The sequence below is a fragment of the Sparus aurata genome, chromosome 19 (genome assembly GCF_900880675.1).
Source record: "Sparus aurata chromosome 19, fSpaAur1.1, whole genome shotgun sequence".
NCBI lineage: Eukaryota > Metazoa > Chordata > Actinopteri > Spariformes > Sparidae > Sparus > Sparus aurata.
Genome location: NC_044205.1, coordinates 24,551,763 through 24,572,151, shown reverse-complemented (window position 1 = coordinate 24,572,151; position 20,389 = coordinate 24,551,763). Strand labels below are relative to the sequence as shown.

Genomic DNA, 20,389 nt, shown 5'->3' with positions numbered 1-20,389 from the left:
ACCCCACAGATTCTAAGAAGACGTGACAAGTGGAGCAGCGATAGGGACGAGTGCAGAGATGTCGTCCTGCAGCAACAATCGCTGTTGTTTGTTTGTGGGACACATTTGATTCAAAGTGCCATTATTTTGCAAATCCCTTCAGTGACTGGGATGGGATTATCTCGTGTCGCTGACCCCCCCCCGCCCCACCCGCCCCCTTCTGTGGGTGAAACAGATTTAAAGAGGACGAAGCAATGAGGAACATTTATCTGCCGCCTGCCTCCTCCTCACACTTTTATCGTTTAACGTCGTGATTTCAAAAAAAACAGCTGCAATCACTGCATCTATTTTTACACGCTGCTATACATTATAGATACGTGCGCTCCCCACACACCTTTCAAACATGGAACAAGTTTGACAGGAATGCATTTAAAACGACTTCCATCGAATCACGTGACCACTTCCTGCCAGCCGTGATTGGACCCCTGTGTACAGCCCCCCCTCCCCCCTCCCTCCCTTCCTTAACGTGCACCTGATTTGGTTAGCAAGCGCTTCCTGATGATAAATAAACCATATCGCCGTTTTACACCCCGCTGGCTGCATAATTCATCACTTGGGAAAAAACGGTGCACATGCGAGCGTGTCGCGTCCGATCAGCGTGAGGCGTTTTGAGGGTTCGTTGATGAAGGAGGAATTAGCGAGATGAGGAAAACAGAGCTGGAGGTCAGAGAGGGCTTGCCGGCGACGATTTAGACTATGACAGTAATGGAGTGGAAGGGTCCGATGCTGTTATTGTTGACGAGAGGGAACAATTACTTCCGCTGTTTTCTGATTGGACACGCGTCCGCGCCGCCATCCCCCCCCTCGGCATTCGTTCTTTTTTTATACTCTTTCCTGCAGGAATCTGGACGGCGATCAAACCTTCCACTCCAGACCTCCAGTTTCCATCCTGTATCATGCGTGTGGTCTGATGGCTCCATCCTTCGAGCGCCATTATTGATCGCTCACTTACTATTTACTCATCAGCGCCAATTAAGGCAAACCTGGCAATCAGGAGCTGGTGCGGTCGGGCGGTATCAGACAGGCAGCAGCTCATTATTCCACACTGATTAAGAGCAGCTCGCCGGGACCAGAAGACACACAGCCGACAGATTAATACACATACAGTCGCGTGTTTGGTTAACGGCCTCGCTTGGATTGAGCTGCTCGCACAAACTATTCCGTCCTTTGACAGGAAGTGGCAAGCCGTGTGAATAATGTTCTGTATCTCTGTGTGTGGAAGTGGAGCGGGTCGTCTCACCAGAAACAAAGACAACCTCGAATAATCTCACTGACATTTAATATGTTTATCTTAAACATTTAAATTGACCTTAAAGGAGTTGAAACACAAAAGCTAAAGGTGCTGCTACAGATAGCAAACAGCACACAGTGTGACGAGGGCAGTTGTTTAGGCCGTGATGATACGCATCATCATCAGCAACTCTCTGAGGCCAAACGCTAATTCCAGCATGCTAATATTAATTGTGCCTTAGTTTGTTAGCATGCTAATTAGCAGTAACACAAAGACCAGCTGAGGCCTTGGTCACAAACATAGAAATGTGACCCGGTGATAGCACAAGATGAAAAGTTAAAGGATCACTGAAGTCAGGATTCATCATCTGGAAACCATGAACGTCTGCTGCTAATGTGCGATGCTAATTTGAAATGCTAGTCCCTTGATGAGCTTTTAAAATATGTAGACAGAACAAGACATAAACCGTAAAGCAAGAAGCGCCAGATCGTTCATCCATCTTTACAATGATCCCAGTCAGGACCAGCAGGGAAGGATTTCCACATGTTGATCCAATAAACGAGTTTAGGACGAGGAAAGTTGGCAAAACAATCAAAACTTTCATTGTTTATCTCTGAAGCACAAAGCAAGCCTTTACTTACAGGGCTGTGAATCTAAGATGTTGATAACTTCACTCTCTTTTCTTGGAGGAACTAGAAGAAGAATCCAAGAACGTACTAAATGAGTCGCTCCCGTCCTCGTCAGCAGCATCACGGCATTAAATAATTACGCACGCATCACCCGCGACGCGTTCACTCGCGCAGCAGGCTCTCATGTCGTCGCGGCGCTACGTCGCGGTACACTCGTAGCCGACGGCGCCCGGAGGAAAAAAAACAATGCTAACTGAAGTGATTACATCTGACAGAAAACAATGAATCAGCCCGCGCTGCAAAGTGCTCCGAGTTAATGAAAAACAAACTGTTGGAAGAAGGAGGAATATTTGCAGTATCAGTATGAATTGTGGCGGTAAGAACGGATACTAACGTGTGATAAGGACGAATAATAGGCCTCACAGTCGTTAATGACCGCACTGTATTAAGTCCATCGCCACGAGCTCGGGATGATATAACACAAGAAAAAAAGATTTTGTATCCGGCCAGCGTGGGAAAAAAAAAATGATTCCCATGACTTATTCAAAGCCTTATTACACCCCCCGAAATAACCTCTATATCTGCTGACAGTGAGGAAGGATATAAAACACATTCGACTACATTCTCTCTGTGTTTTTACTTCTTTACTTTCTCCTCATCATTATTATTTGTGTTACAATAAAAACCCCAAATCTGATAGCGGGCAGCTTATTAAAAAAGGCACATTTCGGGGAGCTTGGCCGCCTCATAATCCATACAGAGGAAAATATCCTCTTTTTGTCTGTGTGTGTGTGTGTTTGACGGAGAGATAAAGCAAAAAAGGAGAGTGTGTGTGTGTGTGCGTGTGTGTGTGCAATAATGTGCGGCGGCGGTGGATTTATCCTTATTCTTTTTTTTCCCCTCCCCTCATCCTTCTTAATGCAAAGCGCAGGCACAAAGCCATTAGACCGCAGAATAAGTGAGATGAGTTGGGAGGGTGTACGAAAAAAACTGGAAAAGTAGAAGTGCGGTGATACGTGACTCAAACTACACACTCACACACACACACACACTCGCACAAAACCACGTTCACCTCTGTGCGTGGAAGAGGTCTGGATCGCAGATATCTCCCGAGTCTCATTACGAACGGGCCGATCGCAGCAGACAGCGACGGACTGAACAGAGATGTTTATTCTTGTGATGGGGCCTGTGGAGGAAAAACAAAATCACACCGCGGGGACAAAAAAGCTTTGACGGCGGAAGTTAAAGATTCCGTCACAGGCTTGAAATGCCATCGGAGAGGAAAATCTAATTAATGAGGCAGAAATGTGAAGCGTTTGGTTACTTTGGTTTTTGGTCTCAGGTGGGAAAACCAAAGGACTCGCTAACTAGTTAGAGCCGAACCGGAAAGAGAGTGTCGAGAGGAGAAGAAGAAGAAGAAAAACACGTTTGATCAGATTGTAATGAGTTGTTTCAGCGGCGGGGGGGGGGGGGGGGGAGAGAGGATTTCAGACTGAGATCACTATCACACGTATTGGACTAAGAAGGATTTAACCCCCTCGATTGGAGAATAAGTCGAGCTCATTCCAAACAAAGGGGATAATGAGTTGTTTTAAATGCAGCGTCTATTTGAGGGAGGCTAATTCCTCAATCTGGAGTCCCCGCGTAGAGAACAAACACCGATCAGTCACCGACTCCGCGACTGGAAGTTTGAACCGAGCAATCTGATGCCGCTACAGCGTCATTTCCCACCGGCTTTGTTTCAAGACACTGACTTTTATTTCTGTAATTAATAAAACTGATGCGACAACAGAACATACAGTGTGTACACCGATCACTCCGTGGTCGGCTCAGAGGGAACTTTAAAGGATAAACACATCACAGGCACAACAGCTAGCCGGCTTGTTTGCCGATGTTACATCATAAGAACAATCCGTATAGTCAACATATGCTCATACAGCTGATGTATTGATGTGAATGTGCTCCATTCTGGCAAAAACTCACATCTTTATTTACTTTTCTCTGCTTGTGCACACACAACCCATGCACCTATTACCATGTTTTGCTCCTGGAGGAGCTGGGGGTTATTGAAACACACTTCCCGAGAAGGCTCCGAACCTTTGCAGGTGTATCCAACTGCAGCCGTGAAGGACGTTTAAGGAAGTTGAACCTCCAAATATGGTTCCTCGAGGGTTCAGAGACTAACTCTATTACAGAAGACACCAAAAACTACATTTTTATGATCATAAATTCTGTTGCTGAGGGTAAAAAGTTGCGCCTGTACTTCTGAAGACGATAAAATAACAACACAAGCGGTGTTTGAACCAAGTTTGTTCACTTTTATTCCGCTTACAACAGCGGCGGATACCGTCAGACTTCGTTTTTGCCCTTTTCACAATAAAAGACCTGGACAGCAGGCAATACACAGCGTTGCTGTTTTACCAGCAGGTATCCTAAATTCACTCTGACGGTACATTTTTGATATATTTTTGATCTGATGTGGTCAGAGCGAGTCTTTTGTCTTCCTTAGCATCGGTAACTTCAGAAGTGGGCTCGTTCTGCAAGGCTGCAGCTCGACCTTTGCTGTGAACCACGAGGTGCAGCTTCTGTTTCATCACGCAGTAGTGGAGAACAATGATATCTATACAAAGTCAAAGAACCAAATCACCTCAGTTATAGAGACACGATACCAGTCAGGCAACATCTGAGCCTATTTTCACAACCAACCATAATCAAGCAGGCCCACAAAGTCCTCTCATGTCCTCCATCTCTTTGTTCCCTGTCCATTAAAGCCATTAACACCATCCAGGCTGAAATACGTGCGTGTCGTTCTCGTCGTTGATCACCGTGATACATCTCAACAGGATGCGCAATTTATTTATTTATTTACTGAGAGTGACTTACAGTGAAGGTAATGAACCCGGCACCTCGAGGATTACAAGTGAGCGCTAATCAGCGATACAACGCGATCAAAGAAAAACAGGCTGTTGTGAAATTGTCGCGCGCTTCACGTGAACAGTTCGACAAAGATCACCCCAGTCGCTCTCCGCCAGTGAGGCGGCGATGTGTGACGGAGGAGTGCCGTGCGGAGGAGGAGGAAGAGGAGGAGGAGGAGGAGGGTGGATAAAAGTTCTGAAGTGGCAGAGCGGGCCGGCGTTACGGCCCGGTGGGGAGGCTGAGTCAGTGGATGAGCTCTTCATCCCAGTGGAGCTTTAGTTCTCATCGACACAGCGTGACGTAAATGTCACCTCCACCAGGATCGCTCATTACAGCCACACAGCCCGGAGGTGGGGGGAGGGGGGAACGCCAAAGCTCGGATTGACATTCAAAGAGTCGTAGGACAAGAGAGTTATATGTACAGTATGTGTGCGTTGGTATCATCACTGCAGAGTCTGATATCTGACGAGGCTCCTCTCCTGCTGCCGCGCTCTCAGGCTCGATGATTAAGAACTATACATCACCGTTCGGATCGATTTCCAATCGCGTCGCCGTTCTGTGCAGCAACAAACATAAAGACAGGTCAATAGATCAACCTCATGTGATATTCATGTACACCTCAACCGCTGTTTTACCTCCAGCGCGCAGCACCGGCTAGCACGCAACACCAAGAGACGCAGATGTTTGACTGGAGAGCAGATTTAAAGATGACTTTGAATCACTTTGAGTCACTCACGCAGCAGTTATTGACACGTACGTGGGTGTGTTTTGACTTTTATGTGCTCTGAATGTTTAAACGACACCTCTTTGCTGTTTCAATCCACTGCTTCGCTTTGAGACTGAAGGTTAAAGGAGCTGAAAACGATGGAGGAGATATTGCTCTATACTGTCGGTCGCTGTCTGTAAACACACATCAGATTTGACTGTTTCGGCTGTAAACAATCTTTCTTCTTGATTGACGTCCCCGAAAACAACAAGAAAATATGACAATACAAGCAGAGAAGAGGATTTCTGGATATAGACTACAGACACTACCACCCTTCTAGTGTTAGAAAGTGATGGTTTTTAATATACTGGTAATAAACTCTACCTGTGCTGATTATCATTCATTGACAGTCACTTTTATCAAGTACTGAACTTGCTGACAAGTTTATTTAAACCATCAGCCTAGCTAACATGCTATAGAGCTAGCCTGATAATGTAAAATATACAGCTAATGATATTGTGTGTGAGTAACAAAGTTATTATTGGTAACTACAGTAAAAGCACTGAGACAAACAAACAAGCTTATATATTTTCACTATAAGCTAACAAGCTGGATGGCTAGCTTGCTAATATTAAACACAAAGCTCATGCTACTGTTTGTTAGCAGATGCTAACCCTACCACAATGCCAACTGGGTTTATGTCTGTTCATGGCTTCAGAAGCCAACAAATAGCCTTTAACTCAGTTTAGAGTATTTTTTTTTAATCTAGTTTGAACTTCCTGGACCACTAGCTTGCTTAAAAACAAAGTTCATGTTACTCATTGTGATCAGATGCTAACTCTACCACAATGCTAACAGTGTTTATGTCTGTTTATGGCTTGAGTAGCCTACAAATAGTCTATAGGTTAGTTTAGAGTATTTTCTGCATCTAGTCTGAACTTAGAAACAAACTTATTTTCATTTTAAGCTAACATGCTGGACAGCTAGCCTGCTAATATTAATGCTTATCTAAAAACAACAAGCTTGTGCTACTGTTTGCTAGCAGAAGCTAACTCTACTACACTGCTAATTGGGTTTATGTCTGTTTATGGCTTCAGTAGCCTACAAATAGTCTATAGCTAAAGTTAGAGTAATTGTGTATCTAGTTTGAACTCAGCGACAAGCTCATCTTCACTTTAGGCTAACATGCTAGATGGCTAGTTTGTTTATATTACTGCTTATCTAAAACAAGCTTATCTAAAACTAAGCTTGTGCTCCTGTTTGCTAGCAGAAGCTAACCCTACCACAATGCTAACTGGGTTAATGCCTGTTTATGGGCTAACCTGAGTGCTACAGAGGACACAGTGAGTATACTCGTGACTACAGTGAGTGTTTTGACACTAAAAATGATGAACTGAGTTCCTCAAGATGAAAAGGAGACGCTCACTTTGGAGTAGGAAAGAAACAAGAGTGCTAAAAAGAGGAACAGTAAAGGTAACACAGCTCCTAAATCTACTTGATCCGGAAAAGCCCATTTTTACATGACATTTAGCATCTAAAAGGTGATTTTTTTAGCAATAAAAATAACTTTCTTGTGTGCAACTTTTACTGTCTAGTACCATATAATCACATATGTACTCATTAACAGCAAATACGAGGATAATACTGGTGGCAGATTTAAAAAAGGAGGAGAATTCAGGCCCCATTAAAGCTGCTGTGCCGGGTTTATGTGTGAACACCACAGAGAGCGACCATCAGGTCAATCCCGGCAGTCAGCCGGTGTTTCAGCACCGCGGACAGCGCCGCCAGCCTGCCGCCGGTCCTGCCCCATCACCGGCGGTCAAACACGGATTATAACACCGCCAAGGTGACCCTGACGAAATCCACCAACATCCTCTCCCACATATAAATCATGTGAGGGGGGTTAAACAGGAAAACACTTCGTTTAGACGTGAACATTTGGGGGATTTCAGCTGACAGTGCGCACAAACTGAGAGGGAATAAAACCCAAAAGATGTGGAAATCAGGGCAGAACCAGACAGAATCATCCTCCAACAACAGCTGGTGGTGTTTCAACAGCGACGTGAAGGATTTATTAAGCGCCGACAACAACACAGCGCCACTGAGCTCACGCCGCGTCTCCGGGAGACGTCATCGGCGCGTCACGTATTGACAGACAATCCAGCCAATTGAGGCGATGACGCAGAAGTTTGACAAGTTCGCCTTTGAAATGTGTGAGTTGTAATTAACAGCGACTTAAATGGCATTAAGTAGATTAAGTAGATTGACTCTCTCGTCGGCTTTGAGGATCGATATATTCGGAGTCGATCGCTGCGTAAAAGAGCGCATCGTGTGCGTAAAAATGGCCAGAGAAAAAGCAAAAAGATTGATTCTTACATCCTCGTCCTCGCTGTGCCGGCTGTGCTGGTGCTGGAGCCGGGGTCTCTGCTGGCTCTCCGCCGGCCTCTCCCCCTCGGCTCCCTGCCCGAGGAGGTGGCTCGCCTCCGGAGGGTTGGGGAAGGAATTATTCGTGTTGATCTTGCCGGTGAATCTCTGATACAGTGACGCCATGTCGGACTATGATGTCCCCCAAGAAGAATGATGATGAACTTCTCAATCAATAAATGCAAAAAAAAAGGAGGGAAAGTCCGCAGTCAGTGAGTAATGGCTGATGTAATTCGATTAGTTCAGTTGGGAAAGAAAAAAATCACTCCGAGCTGTGTTCAGGATTCACATCACGTACTTTTCTCAGCCTGGCTGGTCGGAGGTCTCACCGATGCTGCAGCGACGCAGTTAGTTATATCCACACTTCCACAACTTGGTGCGGGTTGACGCACAGACAACCGAGTGAGGGGTTTACAGGAGGACCGGATCCAGCAGCAGCAGCATCAGCATCAGCCTCAGCGAGCGTCCCGTCTCTCCCTCCCCGGTGCTGGAGGAGAAAGTGACCGCTGGGACCGAAACACAAGTGCGCACAAACACCAAACAGCTGCGGCGCGACGGAGCGCACACATGAAGGGATCAGATATCAGGAGGTCTGCGGTGGGAACTCATCGTGATGACTTTGCAGATGGAGTGAGGCTCAAGTGTTTTTTTTCTGTTAGTTTCTTATCTTTGCCTCCATTCGGGTCTGTGCGCACGGAGGCGCCGTGCGGAGAGCAAGAGCGCCCCCATGTGGAGGGAAACACCCGGAGGAGAGCTGACAGGCAGGACGCACTCTCACAGTCTCAGGTGTGACATCACTCTGGTGGCAAGTGATGCTCAACTAAACTGGTTGTTTTTCTTCCTCTTATTCCACCAAAACAGCAACTTTCTGGTGTGAATTTATGATGGAAACATGTAACTCGTGGGTAAAAATACATGTATGGCATTCAAATGAAGGTGATGCAGGTATAAGATTCATTTCTACAACATTATTCTGGGTTTAAAACTCGCATTTTAAACTTTAAGGGAAGGAAATGTGTGTGGATCAGGATTTTAAATGAATACATTTGTGGAAAATAATGAAAAATGCTTCATATTATGTCCCAGAACCCACGAAGAACTCTTCTAACTGCTTAGTTTTATCTGACTAACAGTCCAAAATTCACATACATTCAGTTTTCTATCATATTCAACTAAGAAAATCATCAAATCCTTAAATCTAAGGAGCTTGAACCACTACATTTTTGACATTTAAAAAATGACAAAAAAGATTCCCTGGTTATCAAAACAGATGCAGATTATTTATTCATCGATCAAGCTGATTAATCAACTTGTCACTTATCTTTGTGTGTGAAAATGAGTAATACAATAAAGATTCTGCACAAACAAGATTCTCTTTAATACCTTAGAACAGGACAAACTCACATTTTTAAACCTGGAGCTATGTAATGCATGTGGACAGAGACGCAACTAATGATTATTTTCACTTCAAATTCATTATTTTAGTTTGAAAATGATGAAAAATGCTTCATATTACGTCCCAGAACCAAGAAGAACAGTCCAAAATTCAAATATATTCAGTTAAATATCATATAAAGCTGAGAAAAGCATAACAAACACAAATCTGAGAACCTTAACCCCCAAAATTTGACATTTTTGTGTGTGAAAATGATCTTAAACGACTCCAAGACTTTCAAAATAAAAGCGGATTATTCATCTTTTGAATAACCGATCGATTATCAGTCGTCTTTGCACGTGGAGATGAGTAATGAACAACAGTTCCAGCAGTGTCAGCAAACAACAAGCGAGCAAAGCAAACATTAATACTCTCCTCACAAACAAAACTGAAACAGGAAACATAAAAAAACACAGAATAAAAGCGTCTCACTGGGCTGATCCCTCATCATCCAGATATATTTGCAGTCCCGGCACAGGAAGCGCCACAACAGGCCCAGAATCTGTAATCTGATTTGATTTTGTTCTTTGGGCCTCACAGGATACAGAAACACCTCGCTCTGTCTTGTCTAACAAGCCGAGCATGCTGGGATTTTTCAGCCTCGCGGGGTTAAAACTCATCCACTCATCACAGCCCACATAACAGACGGGTTTTCTAAGAACCGGGCACTTCTGGAGAACGTTTTAAAGCCTCGTGAAAAGCAAACAACCTCCCTCCAAATGTACCCGGAGCCTTCCTGCAAACAAACCGCTCAGAATCACCGACGACTTCCTGAAAGAGATTAAAAACACACCGACTTGATTTACTCAGCTACAAAACCCACACACACACACACACACACACACACACACTCACACAGACGGCAGCTTGTGTAAAATATTTTTAACATTGATTTCCAAGCAAGGTTTCATAAAAAAAAAAAGGGGGAAGGAAAAAAGCTGCCATGTGTTCCTGCACATCAAATCCATCTCGGACGCTGGCACAGCACCCAGAAATGCAATTCAATTTTCAGGCACTGTAGTGATGTGATTAGGAGGAAAGAGAGAGAGAGAGAGAGAGAGAGGCTGGGCGGCAAGATTTGTGCAGGAAATCCTCAGAGTACTGATGCGGGGCAGGTTTTAAAAAGGTGGACCGACTCTGCGGGGAGCACCAGAGCGATTACTCATAACGTAGGAATTAATCGTGACGCACGTCTCCCCTCTTGACCTTCAGCCACGTCGCCTTATCAGACCGTCCACCATCGCGTCGATTGAGATCATAACAAACGCTAAATGTGATTACTTCCTGTTCCCTGATTCCTTGAGCACATTCAGCCCTGCAGCCGGGCAGCAGAGGGCAGAGCTGTGTGCTTTTAATCCCAGCCGGAGTCTTCCGTCTGTGGGGGAAGGAAGGACCGGCTGACATCAGCCCGCACTGCAAAACTTCCAGAGTGGACGAAAGAAACCGGAGAAGTCGGAAAACTGGAGGAATTATTGTGCACTTTTTTACCGACAGTGTTCGAGAAACAGATTAGGAGTAATATTTGGTTTTATTTGTTGCCCCGTGTCATGAAAGGATTATATTCTGCTTATTTTCCACTTTTCTGCACTATGAACCCACTAAAAGAAAAAGCAATTTAAGGTGAAAGTAAAACAGCTACAAGGAGAATGAGTACACCAGATATTCTACACAGTGAAATAAGGAGCATTGAATGTGCCAAACTCAGACAAACACTGCCATCTAGTGGACGCAAGCGGCCTCTCTCATGACTTCAGCTCATATCAATGCTGGAAATGACATGCAAAAACCACAATCAAGCCCCCCCCGAGTTCACGTTTGCCAGCGCGTCCCCCCTCCGACCACTAATGATGGATGGTTTCTCATGTTCAAGCCGCCGTGAGAGAGCCACGCGTCTCTCCCCGGACTGGAACTACTTCAGGCCTGCTGCAGTCTGTAAATCCTTTTTTTTTCACCCGTCATAAAAACGGCGTGCAGTGAGGGTGGGCACGGGGAGTTTTGTCGGGTCACCGTCCACGAGTGTTTTCAGGGAGCTGTGTCACCGCCGGCACATTTTCCAGCAGCAGGACTGCCAGACAGCAATTAATGCTGCCAGAGGGAGGTGGTCAATCATCCTGACGGGCTTAAAGGGGCATGAATTAAACACGAGGATCAATATCTTTAGTTTAAGAAAAATGTCGGGGATTTAGGAAGATCAGGGTCATTTTAGCCGGAAGAAAACACGCCTGATTTTCGCAGTTTCTTCCCTTTTTGTTTTGTGTATCTAATCTAACGGGAATATTCTTAATATCTTGTTATAAATTCAGACAAGTTTCATCCTATATCAACTCATATACAGTATTTTTTGGTACTTTGGGGAATGATGATGAGATTCGGCTGCGCTGTACCGGATAAGAAGGTTTTGGGGGTTGCTGCCTGTCAAAGAGTTGTTGCCATGCAAAATGATTGGGCTTTATCTGTCACGACTCTCAGGGCTGTAGAGGTTTTTGCTTCTATTCCAACATTATGGAGGTAAATTAACTTGAAATTGTAGAGCTGACGGGCAAAAGATACAGAAGTATCCGCTGCCGTACCATCAGACTAGCTTCTTTCCACGAGCTATCCTCAAGGAAAGAAGCTAGTCTGATGCTACGTTAGCATACCGAGCTCATCATCAACACGCCATCATGAGAAGTTTATTTTAAGGACTTGATTATCATTTATTAAGGTGCTCTAAATAACAATTTGTGGCATTTTAACATTAGCAAAAGCCGCTAACGTTAGTTTAGAAATAGAGTCCGCTAACGTAAACTTACAATCGGCTTCCACCACAACACACAAGTTTGACGGAGCCTCTTAAAGATTTCTGCTTCATCCCAATATAATGGATGTCGATGGAAGTGCAACTGTGGTGCTCACCGCCAAAAGATACAGAAGTATCCGCTGCCGTACCACCAGACTACAGAGCAGCCTTAACACTGCAGTTAGCCTCTCGTTAGCCTAGCTTAAGGAAATACATAAAATAATTAAATTTTACAGTCTTTAAGAATTCGCCGGAGAAATATTCTTATCAAGAAACCGTGTCCTTTAACTTCCAATAATCAACTATGACCTCATTTTTTTACAACTGGAAGACGTTCAGGTGAATTACCTGCAAACCTGTAACCAAACCCATCAGTAATTGTAGTTTGGTTGAGCCTACCCTTTAAATTGAATTAAAAAAAACAAGAATAAAATCCAATCAAGCGACGGCATATGGTGTTGCATCTCTGATTAACATCACACATATGCCACCTGAGCGATCGCTCCACCCGGGGGGGAACCTGGAAGCTGAGAAGCGAGCGGCGAAGTTTGCAAACTGTACGCGAGGTAAAAGACGAGTGTGACCTTGAAGTCGATCCCCTCGACTGACGCTGTGACGGGAGCAGGCGTTTCGCAGCGGGTTCAGGCGAGGGAGGAAAAACTCATGAATTTATACTGCGGTGTCACATTTCTCTGTTGCAGTCCATTTCTCGCCGAGAACACCGTCATAAACCTGCACCTTCAATCCCGGGCTTCACAGAGGGAGGATCAATCCGGCCATTAACCGAGATATTGGGGTCTGTTGGACCTCTACTTTATGACAAGAGAACCCAATTTGCAACCGCGGTCGTTTTACACACCCGCACATCTGTCCCGGAGTGTTGCCAAGACACCAAGACACCAAGACGCCGTTTTGAAATGTGGCAGAAGCGACTGATTTAAAGAGCTTCTTCTTGGGCAGTTGCATTCCCAGGCTAAGTTTCATCTTCAGATTAAAAGCCTTTTTCAGCTCCTTCAGTGTGTGTGTGTGTGTGTGTGTGTGTGTGTGTGTGTGTGTGTGTGTGTTTGTGGCCGCTGGCTAGAGGCTTGTTTTGAATGGCAGCGGGAGATTGAAGGTGCTGGAGCCTGACGCTGTTGGACTTAAAATTAAATGGCCAAATTAATAGGTGCTGTCACTTGGCGCCGCAAAAAAAAAAAAAAAAAAAAAACACCTACTCGCCTCAACGCCAATCAGACAAGAGAGGTTTTTTTTTCTTCTTTTTTTTGATCGACACTTCCATCTGCCCAATGCCACGGCGCCGATCCCTCAAGTCGAAATCAAAGCGCCACGAAGGAGAAAACAAATCTCCTCCAAAAAAAAAAAATTAAAAAATGACAAATAGCCCGAGGGAGGGAAAAAGTTTTGACGAAAATCATGTTTGGCCTATTCTGCAGTTTTTATGATGTGTCCGTATCAAGTGCGGATATTCGGCGGCAAAGTGACATGAAGCATGGAAAATTGAGCCCCAATCCTATTTGAAATGGCTGAGATAAAGTCCCCGGGAAATTCAGAGGGACAGAGCGAGCAGAGGGAGGAAGGGCTGCAGGGGGAAGGAATCGAAAAAAAAAAAAGAGGCCGGCGTCGTGAGCGGCCGTGAGCCTTAACGGAGGGTGAAACCTTCGAGCACATATCCAGTGTAAGAGGCACAAAGGTAATTTGCAGATGCAAGGCTGTGGAGGTAAGGGAAGGGAAGGGAAGGGAAAAAAAAAAACATGCATTTCTGTTATCTCATGCCTCTCTGTTGACTTGGATCCTATTTCCCCCCCACACACAGGGCCAAGCAGAATAATTTCACGTATGGTGGAGATGGTGGTCCAAGTCGACAGAGTCTGTTTGCGGAGGGGTGGATTTGTCATTCTGGCGGCTCAGCAATAACCCAGCAAAATCCAGTCGCGGGGACTGAGAGAGAGGCATGTGAAATCCGAGGGGGGGCGAGCTGCTGCGTGAGGGTGATAAAACGTTCCGGGGGTTGAATCTGCCCGCGCACAATTATTCTAAACAATAACAGTAATTATCCGAAACTGTCGGCCCTAACGTACAGTTTCCCCTCTTTTGTTTCCAGCCTGCATACGTTGAAAAAGTAGCATTGTGGCTCTGGAGGAAGCTGAATGCAATCTGATAAATGACCTCCAGTGATGGCACTCGGCGGCTGAATTGCATTTTGGGTAATGTCGGTGCCAGATTTTGAAAAAGCGGTCCGCTAGCCTGACAACAATCGTCTTTCCATGATGAGATGAGTAACGAAAAACAGACCTTTAACACTTGGACTCACTGTGGACAAAGTATCACAATCAATGTCTCTGTGCCTACATTACCCACAATGCAACTTAGTCTCTGAGTGACATCACTGGAGCTAATTTATGGGATTACATGCACAAAAAAAAAGCTTTACACTAGCGTTTTCCACACATGCAGTAGTTCTCCTCAAGACCTGTAAACACACTTCAATGTGTAAATTATGCGGCGTTACCCTTTAAATCATCGCGTTCAACATGGTGTCATGTATGATGTAACAGCTTGTTGCAGCGCCTCCTTCAAGCTATAGTGTGTTTAACACTTTATGTCAGGGTGCATATATGAATCACACCATATTGGCTTTGGTCTCTCACTCAACAGGAGGCGTAAACAAGCGTTTCCATCATCAGGACGGCTCCGGGGACGATAATGTCAGTCTGCATTTTTGTACATTTCTGGCTCCCGGACAACCGATCCTAAGGACTCCGGTGACTTTTCCTCCGGCAACAAGTTTGACATTTGTTGTTTGAGTGAAATTGTTTAAACAATAATTAGATGCCTTGAAAGTTCTGTGCAGACATCTACGGTCGTCTCAGGATCGGGTCAGAATTGTGAGAAAGGTTCGTGCTCCCTTCGCTTTTCGTTTAGCGCCATCGTCGAGGACTTCTGAATATTTTAGAGTACAAATGCCACATTAAATTGTTAGGTTTAGGCACCAAAACCACATCAAGAGGGTTAGAAAAATGCCCGGCTGCCAAAAACACCGCTGAAAAATTCCCTGACATAATGCTAAACATTTCCATGTTAAGTGTTGTAGAAATGTTAATATGACACAATATAAAAAATACAAATGTAACATATTTGTTGCTTGCAGAAACGTGTAACTGCAACATTTCGCTCCAGCAGCTGGGCTGTTTCATGCTAATTAGCTAATGTTAGCATGGTAACATACACAACTTGGATGATAAACATGGTACATTTTGCTAAAAAAGCAGCATGTTAGCATCACAATGAGAGAGTGTGAGCATGGTTTGTGAAGAGTTCAGGTACAGACAGTTGTGACCCAAGTGTTTGGTAATCCTTTAACGTTTTAGCTGCTATGTAAATTTAACTTGTCCATTACTGCTCAGATAGTGAACATGCTAAATATTATAAACATCAACGTGTATCGTCATAATGAGCATGTTAGCGTGCCGTTTTAGCATTTAAACAGAGCTGCTAGCATAGCTGTAGACTCTTATCTCTAAACTTAAAATGCAGTTTTCTCATTTCCTTAGCCCTAAAAAGTGGCTACTAGCTTGTTAGAAACATCTTTTTCCGCACAGTATTATGTACGTTCTGTTATTACCTTGCTGCAAGTGTTCAATGACGCTACATTTCAAGACACATTTAGAAATTCTGTCTGAAATATATAATATCTTTGGGATCTCCACCATTTAGACTCAGGATCTGCAGGGTTTGAACAACGCTGCGTATTAAAAGGTTTGAATAACGTACCGGTCACCTCATTGTGAGAGTGACCAGGTGAATCACAAGACAGTAAGAACGCTCCTCAGCCTATGTTTTCTTCTTCTTCCCTTGTTGTTTTGCTGCAAGCAGTGCAGACTGCAGCACAACACACACCCCCGAGCCCGCTGTTTATTTGTACCTCCAGATGTCCTCAAATTATAACTGTGAGAGGTTTGCAGAAGGAAAGAGCAGGGTGGGAAAAAAAATAAATAAACTGAGAAGAGAGCAGAGAGGACAGGAAATGAACAGAGGGCACAAGGAGAAAAAAAAAAAAAAAAGCATAAGAAAGGAAGGAGAGGATGAAAAGTTGCCTCACCTGGACTCCTGCCACGTAAACTCTCCACACACACACACACACACACACACACACACACCTTGTATCTATGACTGTGAAAAAGCTTTGCAACAACCTGCTGTCATTATATGATGGCTTTTTAATTTGTTTTACTCGAGGATTCCAGTCACAACTCTGACTCCGGGCCAAGCGAAGCGGCCAGAAGGCGTTTGCCTGGGCTTAAAAAAAAAATAAATAAATCTATACGATTAATTCCACATTAGTCGTTTCTCAACTCAGCTTCTTTTTTTTTTTCCCCCCCTCCATCGTGTTTGGTATTCTGGTTGTGTGAATGACAAAGAAAAATAAAATAGAAAACTGTGGATTTAAAGTAATTATCGATTTGTTTGAGGAGAAGTAGGACTTAAATGCCACGGAGGAGCCGCGCCGGAGACAAATGTCCGCAGAGAAAAATCACTTATTCATGTTTCAGCCTTTCGCCGCGTGTTGCAGTCAATCATCCGTCATTTCAAAAAGAATCAATACTGAATCTCACTTTTTTTATTTATTTTTTTGGCAATATATCCCCCGTTTTACTGAACTAATCCGCCACACAACACAGAAATATGACTTGGATGAAACCTGAGGAGAATTTGTGATATAAAACCAATTTGCTTTTTTTTTCTCCCCAATAACGTTTATATCAAATTTGTCATTAAAATACATCCCTCCACTCCGCCGCGCACTCAACCCCTCCGTTCTTTACTCAGCACGTGACGCATCTCTAGTGTTTAAAGTGAGGGAATTTCCATCAGGGATAATAGTTCATGAGCTGGAAACCATTTTAAATGTAACGGAGTGATTGGAATTAGACGCATTAGCTGGGAAATGAGACATCTTAACATAGAGTGGGGATGTGTGCGGTCTGCCTTTGGGAGGTATGAAGGCAAACTGATGGGGGGGGGGCTTTGTATTAAATCTGGCACATCAAAACCAGCAGCAGCAGCCTGCAAATCATCTGATGTGCAGGATTCAAAAGGCTGACCCCGGGCTCTGGGACGTGAGGGACGAGATCACTGGGGAAGCGTACTGGTGACGACTGGATGATAAAACAGTGGGTCGAGAGAGACCAGGGGATTTAAACTGAGCGAGGACACAGAGAGGGGATGAGACCTATCACAATATGAAGCAGGCTGATGTTTGACAAGAGATGAAATGTTTTACCAACTTATTACCAGTGGGGATTAATGGCATAACTCCCTATACTATCACAATCTGTTGCCCAGGAGGGAACATGATGGAGCGATCTGCGATACCTGATATGAGACGAGTGAGTGACGTCATGCAGACTTACAGACGCAAGTTATGTAACTTACTTTTGTTACTTTGACCAAAACTATGATCTTTTTCTAACCCGAACAACATTTTTCTGCCCTAAATCTAATCAAACCACAACCATTCGAAGATGTTAATAACAGCCGTAAAGTCATAATATGTCACGCAATGTAAACCAGAAGGCTTTGAAAGTCTAACTAGACATTGCATTGTACATATCATTAATAACTTGATTTGTAGCTTTTTTTTTGAAAGTCTAACTAGACATTGCATATTACATATCATTAATAACTTGATGTGTAGCTTTTTTTTTGAAAGTCTAACTGGGCATTGCATAGTACATATCATTAATAACTTGATTTGTAGCTTTTATTTTGAAAGTCTAACTGGACATTGCATTGTACATATCATTAATAACTTTATTTGTAGCTTTTATTTTGAAAGTCTAACTGGGCACTGCATAGTACATATCATTAATAACTTGATTGCTAGCTTTTATTTTGAAAGTCTAACTGGACATTGCATAGTACATATCATTAATAACTTGATTTGTAGCTTTTATTTTGAAAGTAAGGGTGAAGTGTAGTTACTACACACATTTGTAGCTTTTACTTTGAAAGTCTAACTGGACATTGCATACTATCATTAATAACTTGATTTATAGCTTTTATTTTGAAAGTCTAACTGGGCATTGCATAGTACATGTCATTAATGATTTGTAGCTTTTATTTTGAAAGTCTAACTGGACATTGCATGGTATATGTCATTAATAACTTAATTTATAGCTTTTATTTTGAAAGTATCACTGGACATTGCATAGTACATATCATTAATAACTTGATGTGTAGCTTTTATTTTGAAAGTAAGGATGTAGTGTAGTTGCTAAACACATTTGTAGCTTTTATTTTGAAAGTCTAACTAGACATTGCATAGTACATATCATTAATAACTTGATTTGTAGCTTTTATTTTGAAAGTCTAACTGAACTTTGCATATTACGTTACACTGATAACTTCATCGCAGAGCCTTTATTTTGACATTTTAACCAGATGTTGCATTTTATTTGCTGCTACCTTGAACACGGAGCCCTTCACAGGCAAAAAAGATGCAACAGGTCTGCAAGTGTCATAGTTTAGAGCTTCAGGCCACTAATCAAGATTTTCCAATCCAAATCGATCGTAATCTAAATGATCTAATATTGATTAAAAAAAACCCTTTAATCGTTTTTTTAAATATGCCTTTTTCCCGTCAATGCGTGTGGTTAATTAACACCTGCCAAGCTCCAAATGCCAGTAAATATCTATTTGGATAGAATTTTAAAAGTCTGGTGCATTTAAACATATATTGATTTGATATTGGATCAGGCTTGATTAAAGTAAAGGGGGCTGTTGGGCCTTGGCGGAGGTATGCGCTCTACTGTGAGCCCTTCTAGCTTTAATGATGCATCAGATTAGACGGTTCCTTTCACACTTTACTGCTAAAATTCTCTCAGAATATTTCATATCCAAGTGAAATCTGAGTTAATGTTTAAAGCAGATTGAATCTACTCAGGACATCAGTTTACACCACAAGTATTCATGAAGCTGTGTCACTGATGAGTCAGACTGTTGATTGAAATATCATTATTTGGCAGCAGTGTATCAATAAATGGATTGTCCTTCACACAAGGCTTCAGTGAGGCAATAACAGCAGAAGAAGAGCAGCTGCTCTGCTGAAGTTGGCCGGTCTGATTTACAGCCTGGTGTGAAATACTCCTCTGCTCGCTGCCATCTGAGGCGAGCGTTTGAGGACAGCAGCAGCTGAGCGTCACACCTCCACTTCGGCAAAGAGCGCGCTCATTTGACGGCTTTTATCGTGAGTGGTGGTTAAAGTCCTCTTTGAAAACAGATGCAGCGCTCGTGTTTATGTTCACAGAATACTCCAGCGATGGCCGACGATGTCAACGATGCAGCCGCTCGAAAATATTTCCATGAACTCTGGAACGAAACGTCTGTTTATGCGTGCTGATATGAACAGAACAGAGCAGATTTCTGTATTAAAGCTGAGGGTGATGACTCTTTAAATGCAGTGCTACACCAAATATGACGCTGTTGTTTTGTCCAAGGTTGGAAGGTCGTGTGTCAAAGCCTGTTGAGACTGCAAAACAAGAAATATATATATCAAATATACAGACATTTATGGTTAAATTCTTAAAAATACAGGACAAATACGATGTGAAATATGGTTGAGTCCAGTGTGAAGGTTGTTTAAAAACAGCTGTGACACAGGATGAGTCATGAAGGTCGACTACTTTGGTAAAATACACCACACAGACGTGATTTATCGATTCAAGATGTGATGACAGCAGCTACAACATCGCATTTTCTAATCAAACCCTTTCATAGTTGCAGCCTCAACCGACCCCGACGTGTTCAGTGTATCTGAACAGTGCATCTTTGACATGTCTCTTGTCTTTCTTGCAACACGTTCCTTTAAAATGTGTGTGAACTCTTTTTACCTCACACTCCGACCACCTGACACGTCGCTCTGGCTAATTAAGGGCTACACGTCGAGCTACATGTTGATTTTGATTCAGATTTTTGTTCTGGGCAGCCACACAAATCAGTGTATGTTTAATCAGATAGCATATTTTGTATATTTCAAGATAAAATCGAAGAAAACTTGAAACACAAAATATATTGTGTTGATGCAAGTAATGAGTCAGGGATGTTTAACGGTAATTTTACACATCTTTAAAGGCTGTTTTCTCAAAATGTCCTCAGGCTCTGATCCAGAAAATCTCCACATCAGCAGCATTTATATACACCAACAGTTCCAGATTTATTCCCATCGTATATT

At 43.3% G+C, this 20,389-nt stretch overlaps 1 protein-coding gene across 5 annotated transcripts in view; it reads right to left on the bottom strand.

Moving 5' to 3' along the window:
• Positions 1-20,389, bottom strand: part of LOC115570266 (dipeptidyl aminopeptidase-like protein 6) — a 242,231-nt gene that overhangs the window by 147,938 nt on the left and 73,904 nt on the right. Inside the window, exon 1 of one of the 5 annotated variants that reach the window (XM_030398727.1) lies at positions 7,898-8,607. The exons of the other annotated variants lie outside the window; for them this stretch is intronic. Within the exon in view, the coding sequence (XP_030254587.1) occupies positions 7,898-8,071 (174 nt within the window). The 5' untranslated portion in view covers positions 8,072-8,607. Of the gene's footprint in view, positions 1-7,897; positions 8,608-20,389 lie in introns of those variants that run through there. 5 annotated transcript variants of the gene reach the window in all.